This window comes from Lotus japonicus, chromosome 5 (genome assembly GCF_012489685.1).
Source record: "Lotus japonicus ecotype B-129 chromosome 5, LjGifu_v1.2".
Lineage (NCBI taxonomy): Eukaryota > Viridiplantae > Streptophyta > Magnoliopsida > Fabales > Fabaceae > Lotus > Lotus japonicus.
Window position 1 is genome coordinate 64,605,230 of NC_080045.1, and position 7,105 is coordinate 64,612,334.

Consider the following 7,105-nt stretch of genomic DNA (forward strand, 5'->3'; position numbering starts at 1 on the left):
TAGTGCTACCTTTTGTATATGGATTGAAATACTCCTAGTATTTCTTTTAATTCAACGATAACGACCACCAGAGAAAAAAATATGCGTACACTGATCTCGTTGTATGGTAGGTTTGTTTGATCGAGTCAATGTACGCATATTCCTCTGGTGGTCGTTACCGTCGGAGTTGGTCATAAAGTTATTGTTATTGCATTTGAAGCTATGTGCTGAGTACGACTGAGTGGCTCCATGTTGATTGCTTTCGTTGTTTGCGGTCGTTATTTGCAGTTGTTGTTTGCACTCAACAGTAATAATATATACACACATCTCCACTCATTTTCCACCTTCATTTTCTATCAATTTTTTTTTCTCTATCAATCAAATCACTTATCACATCTTTACTTTCTCTCTCATTTCTTCCTATCTCTCTCTTCCTCCACCTCTCCACACATAAAAAATGAGGTGCGAAGATATAATTATTCATCGTTATTTGTAGGTGCTGTTTACAGTCGTTATTTGCCGTCATTGTTTACGATCGTTGTTTGTATCATTATAATTATTTCATTTTCGAGAGATTTTATATCTCGACTGTTTATTCAATAAAAAAATTTCTTTCAAAAAATAAAAAATAATATAATTATAATGCACGAGCGTTGCACGACTTTATTTATGTGTTTTATAGTATATTTCATAGCAATAAATTTTAAAATGAATTAAAAACAATTGTACTCTAAATTTATAAATAATATGGGGAGACATAAAATGTTATTAATATTAAATCTAATGAAATAAAATGAAATTATGTTGAAATATTTTATTAAATAACAGTTTCTTGACAATATGTTTAATAAAATTTATGTTTTACTTATTTAATTTTTCTAATAACTTTCTTAATACACTATTTCAATTAACATTAATATAATTTTAAAAGTTAAAAATTTAAAACATAATCAAGTACATTCTATTTTCTAACTTAAATAATATTAATAGATATAATTAATCATTAAAATTATTATATATTTGTAAATATTTTTACTCAATTTATCACTAACCATTAATTTAATAACAATTAAATTTTATTTACAAAATAACTAAAATAAAAATTATTTATCAATTTTAAATGTTTTACTCATTATTAATCCATTCAATAATTTTCTTCAAAAATTATAAAAAAATTCTGAATGGTGTATTTATAGTATAAATAACCATTTATTGATTAAATTAATTAATTATTATTTTAGGTAAGACTATACATTGTTTTTTCTGAAACCAAGACTATAAATTGGTAAAACTAATATAAAGTTGAATCGACTAATTATTTCCTAAACAAAAATTAGATAGTATTTAAACTAATTAAGTGTTATTTAATTACTTATATTACTCTCTTTCAAAAAAAATAAATACTTATATTACTCAAAAATTGAATGTCTTAATTATTTCATGATAAAGAAAATAATAAAATATTGCTTGATAAATATATATATATATATATATATATATATATATATATGAAAAATAGTGTATTTTTATAAGAAAAAATAGTGACTTGTTTTTTTCTCCCGAGAACAGAATATCTTAATAAATAAATCGAAAAGGAGAACAAACTTCATGAAATGAAATAGATGATAGTAAAAAATCATACTGAAATACAACAATAACCACCGAAAGGCTCAAAGATTGACATCAATAAGGGCCAAATATAATCAACTCCAATCATTTACTTGTAATTATACTCCAATCAAAATATATTAGAATTATTTAATTTATTATTTTAAATAAAAAACATTTGAGTTTTAAAAAATTTGTTAGTCTAATTCATTAAATAATTCAATGTTTTTTTTTTGAAAGGAATGTTTATTTTATACTTTTAATTTTGTGTTGTTTATGATAGAATTTAATCACTTATCATACTAAAAGGACTAAGATGGTAAATCTGTAATTCAGAGTTCTGTTATTGGTTGCGTTGATTAATAATTATTTAAGGTAAAAAAATATATTAGTTAAATTATTTATTTTTATTTATTTTGAAAGGAAAATTATTTTATTATTATCATTACTAGTTATCATTTGACTTAAAAATAATTTTCTTGTCAAACTCTTTCAATGAATTTATTACGATCTATTACTCCCCTCTTATAACCATGCGGAGTTTTTTTTCATTCTGAACAGAAACACTAGAGATCTAGATCTATAAATATACACACACTATCAGTGTTTTTTACGAAGCAAAAGTATTTTATTCCTCACCATCCCTCACATTCCTTCTCTTCACCATCTCTTACATTCCACTGCAATATTTCAAGTTTCTCCTTAATTAGTCCGGTGAGCTTCCTTTCTTTCTCTTCTTAGTTAGTTTAATTTTTTCCCCACCTCCCCGCTTGTCGTCTAGGCGAAACTCTCTCCATGGCGAAGCTTACCTGATTTAAATTTCATGTATGATGTAGTTCTGAATTTAATTTCCAGTAGGTAATATTTTATAGTTCAAGAAATTAGAATCAAATAGCATAGTGTATATAACATAGTAGAAGGAGCTGATTAACACTGGTTTCTAATCTTTGGTAGATATGTTTAGTGTATGGAAACTAGAATCAGGTAATGTTGTAGTTATAAGTTAAATTAAGCTATTTGATCCGAATTTATGAAACTAATTTTTTTTATTCCAAATACTAGAATTTGGGTGGTTGGTATTTTATTTGTACCCCACTTGATTCTAATTTTCCAAACCTTTCTGAGAACTAGAATTTGGTAGCTTTAAATCAAGGTTTATGAGAATTTTTTTCATATTGTTGTTTGAATGTTTAGCTTAACACAATAAATTTTACAAGGTTCAAATTTGCCATTCACACTTTTGCGTTTAGTTAAAAAATGCTTCATAATAAGTAGGATTTTTCACTTATTAGTTAATTATTATTGGAATCAAGATTGTTAAGTAAATTTAAATGTATTCAATATTACCCTAAACAATTTATTTTTCCATTTTAAACATATTATATTACATGATAAATTAATCACAAATCATAAATTAGAAAAATATTTCGAAGAAATATTTAAAAATGGAAATGATCTGTAACCAAAAAATGGGAATGATCTAGCTCAAAAATGACATTGACCATGTGTAATTATTTTTATTTGTGTGGGTTGAAGGAATATTTAAAAATGGAAATCATCTAATTTATTTCAATTGTTGGAATTTCATTTTTTTTATTTTACTATAAAACGTACGTAGTTTGAATTGACTTGAAAATTAGATCTCGTGTTTCATAAATAATTAAATATTGAAGATTATTTTCTTAATATGTTTTTTTTTACTATTTTAATTCAAATAACTAAATACATTTGACTATTGTTTACTACTATTGTTTTTCTGTGCACACGATTAAAGTTTGAACAGTTTGAAATTAATTTGGTTAAAACTTTTATGTACCAAAAAAAATTAATTTGGTTAATCTTTACGGGTTTTCATTTGTACACTAAATCAGTTCCCAAATTAATCTGTCTTTCCAAATAAATTGTTAACAAAGACGTGAACAGAAAAATTGCTGAGAATATTTTGACCGCAAATCTCAAGATTTCTTGTATTTAGATATATTTTTAACTCATTAAATGATTTTTGTTTTTGGTTACAAAGAGGGAAAATGATTTTTCTTTTTTACTTTATATACTTCTATATATATATGGAGAATACTTAATGTTTTTATTTTGACATAGAAGAATACTTAATGTTAAATGTAAGAAATTGATTTGCCTTTTTTCACCACTCATCTATTTTCTCATACGTGCGGAGTTTTTTCACTATGAACAAAAACACCAGATCTATTTTCTCATACGTAAGTGCTGGAAAAAGCAAAAGGAAAAAATATTAAAGGGATAAATATTTACAGCAAAGAGATATATATCCTTTAAAGGGAAAATAATGATAGGGAATATAATATAATAAAAATGGAAAAACTAATAAAATATATGCATTGATGACAGAGTAAATATTTTGTTGACCAATCAAGATGAATCATGTCAAAATATTTATTACATTTTAAGTGCAAATAATTATTTATAATAATAATGCAATAATATTTTTTACTTGTATATTAGATAAATATTTTTGAAAAATCACAGAAGTAGTGGGAACAGCCTGCGGATAGCGACGATGGAGATAATAAGTTGGCCCATATATAGGTCAGCTTTGCTTATTGGGGGCTTTTGGATTTCTGTGGCAAGGGGAAATTTAGAATTACCACATTGCCCTTGAGATTGATATCATTGACCTTTTGTTAATCATGGAACTCTCAATCAGTGGCGGACCTTTTAAGTGAGCTCCCCCGAAAATTCTAGAATTTTTTTTAAAAATGTGTACTGGTTAAAAAATTATTCAATATATCCTATATATAGATAAAAAGAGCGTTCCTAAACACAAGTTCTATGATGGTCTAGTGGTTGTGACTTGTGAACTTTACCTATAACTACTTTGTGGAAGGTTCGATTCCAACCTTTTGTCAGTTTTGTAATTTTTTTACATTTTCCCCTTCCTGCATTTCTTTCCTTTTTTTTGAGGGTCGCATTTCTTTCCTTATCATTAAATTTAATAGTAAATTTTATATTATTAATTACTAGTACATCTATGAAACAATCACAAAATAAATTTCGATGATATTTTTTTTCTTTTCATAAACAATTGAGAATTTGAAGTATAAAAATTTAGAATATATATATTATATGTATGTATCAATAAAAATAATATACAAAAATCAAAATTTTCTCATGAAACAAATCATTAAAGAAAAAAATCAATTTAAAAATAAAATATTTAATTTATGTATTGAAATCTTATTTGAGCTCCCCCAAACTTTTTCTCCAAGTTCCGCCACTGCTCTCTCTCTCAATATACCAAGTTTTCTCTAACAATAACAATGGAATAATGACCTTAATTAATTAACCTTCATTGGATGCTTTCAATTATCATTACGTGCTTACCCATATATCTCCCATAATTAATGCCTTTGAAATTGAATTAAAATATTTCTTTTTTTGTTCAGAATTAAAATATTTCTTTTTTATTCAAAATTAAAATATTTCCAAACCTTTTTTGACACACACTAGATCTATATAAATATACACACACTATCAAGGTTTTTTACCAAGCAAAAGTCTTCCCCTTCCTACCATCCCTCACATTCCCTCTCTTACACAATCTCTTACATTCCACTGCAATATTTCGAGTTTATTCATTTAGTTGGGTGAGCTCCCTTCCTTCATGTTCTTAATTAGTTGGTTTTTTTCCTCCCCCTTGTCGTCTAGGCAAAACTCTCTCCATTGCGAAGCTTACCTGGTTTTAATTTCATGTATGATGTACTTTTAAAATCTAATTTCTAGTAGGAATTTTATAGTTCAAGAAATTAGAATATGATAGATTAGTATAGAAGTAGCTGATTTACAAGTACTGAATTCTAATCTTCGGTAGATATGTTCAGGTTCTGAAAACTACAATCAGGTAGTGTTGTGTTAATTAGTTAAATTAAGCTACCTGATTCGAATTTTGAAACTATTTTTTTTTATCCCGGATACTAGAATTTGGTGGTTAGTGTTTTATTTATACCCCACTTGATTCTTATTTTTATATGTAATGTAAGGTAGTGTTGTCTCATTAAGATAAATTAAACTACCACATTCTAATTTCCCAAACCTTAAAATACATTTCGAGAACTAGAAATTGGTAGCTTTAAATCAAGGTTTATGAGTTTTTTTTTTATATTTTGTTTGAATGTTTAGCTTAACTATATAAAGATTTTGACTAATTTATTTTATTTTCTTGTAGATATGGTTAAACAGACCGGTCCTACACCACCCATTCCACATATTGAATCCACTCGTAGAGTGCGTGTATCTGCACATGTTCAGCAGCCACTGAAACAAACTTATTCAAAATTAGTGAAGAAGGCAAGGAGCAAGAGACGACACACTAGTAAAAGTACCTCCCACACCGCTGCCATAAAATCACTTTCAAGAGATTTGTTAGTAGAGGTGGTTGCAACTGTGGCCTCACATTCCTTCATTGACCTTCACAACATCAAAATGTGTTCCAAAGATTTTCTTGACGCTACTGAAGATAGCTCTGTCTGGCGAAGAGTTTCGTTAGAGACGTTCCCGTTAATCCAGTGGCGACCCAATGATAAAGTATTATCATTCTTGAATCGCTGCAAGGAATGTGGAAACATTGAGAGCTTGTATAGAGAAGGAATGCAAAAGTATTTTTATGATTTAAATGGAAAGATTGATGGTCTTGGTATCTTGAAGGCAGCAGCTCAAAAGGGCCACAAGGAAGCAAAATATGTGTATGGTATGATTTTATTGTGCTATGAAGATGGTGAGTTGAGGAAACAAGGACTTGAATATATGCGTTTTTTGAGGAAGTCCAAGTGTGTTATAGCCTCCAGAAAGAAAGTAGAACAATTATTGAACTCTGTGTGGAAAAATAATGGAATGCTGGAGCGTAATCAGAGTTCCTTTTGTAATTCCAAGAGCACATGCAAAGGGTGGAGAGTGAAGATAGGTAGATGGATATTACAAGATGATGATGACGACGATGATGACAATATTAAATTATGTGAATATTGTCGATGGGATCATGAGTTAGATTATTTTTACCGGATGTTCAATATTCACTAATTTATGTGATTTTTCTTCTTAGTTGAGAGTTGCTGCTACCTGGGCGTTGAATGCTGATGATCTTGGTGCAACTTTTGCGGAAGCGATGGCAATTGATTTGTAATTTTCTGCTGAAAGAGGCTTTTATAGGTTGATAGTTGAATCAAATTGCAAAGTTATTATTGAGGGAATCAATTGTGGACAGGTTCATAATGCTTATTGGAGCTACTGTTCGAAGGATACGTGACCTTGCTGTTAGTTTTGGTGTCATTTAATTTTTGCATGTTGAAAGAGAGATGCTAATAGGCATGCTCATTTTCTGTCTTGCATTGTCTAATCCGGATGACATATGAGTTAGCATTGTTCCTTCTTGTATTTTTTTTTTTTGAAAGTGTTCCTTCTTGTATTCAAATATTCAATCTGTGGTTCTTTCAGACATTTTGCCAAGAATGTAATGAGTGAAACTGATATATTTACGTAAAAAAAA

The 7,105-nt window shown here is 27.9% G+C and overlaps 1 protein-coding gene across 1 annotated transcript; it reads left to right on the forward strand.

The window, feature by feature from the left end:
• The first annotated feature begins 5,790 nt into the window (after positions 1-5,790).
• Positions 5,791-6,893, forward strand: LOC130719992 (putative F-box protein At1g67623). The gene is made up of 3 exons (XM_057570578.1): positions 5,791-6,513; positions 6,662-6,738; positions 6,824-6,893. The coding sequence occupies exons 1-3, from the start codon at positions 5,791-5,793 to the stop codon at positions 6,891-6,893; spliced, it is 870 nt and encodes a 289-aa protein (XP_057426561.1).
• Positions 6,894-7,105: the final 212 nt, after the last annotated feature.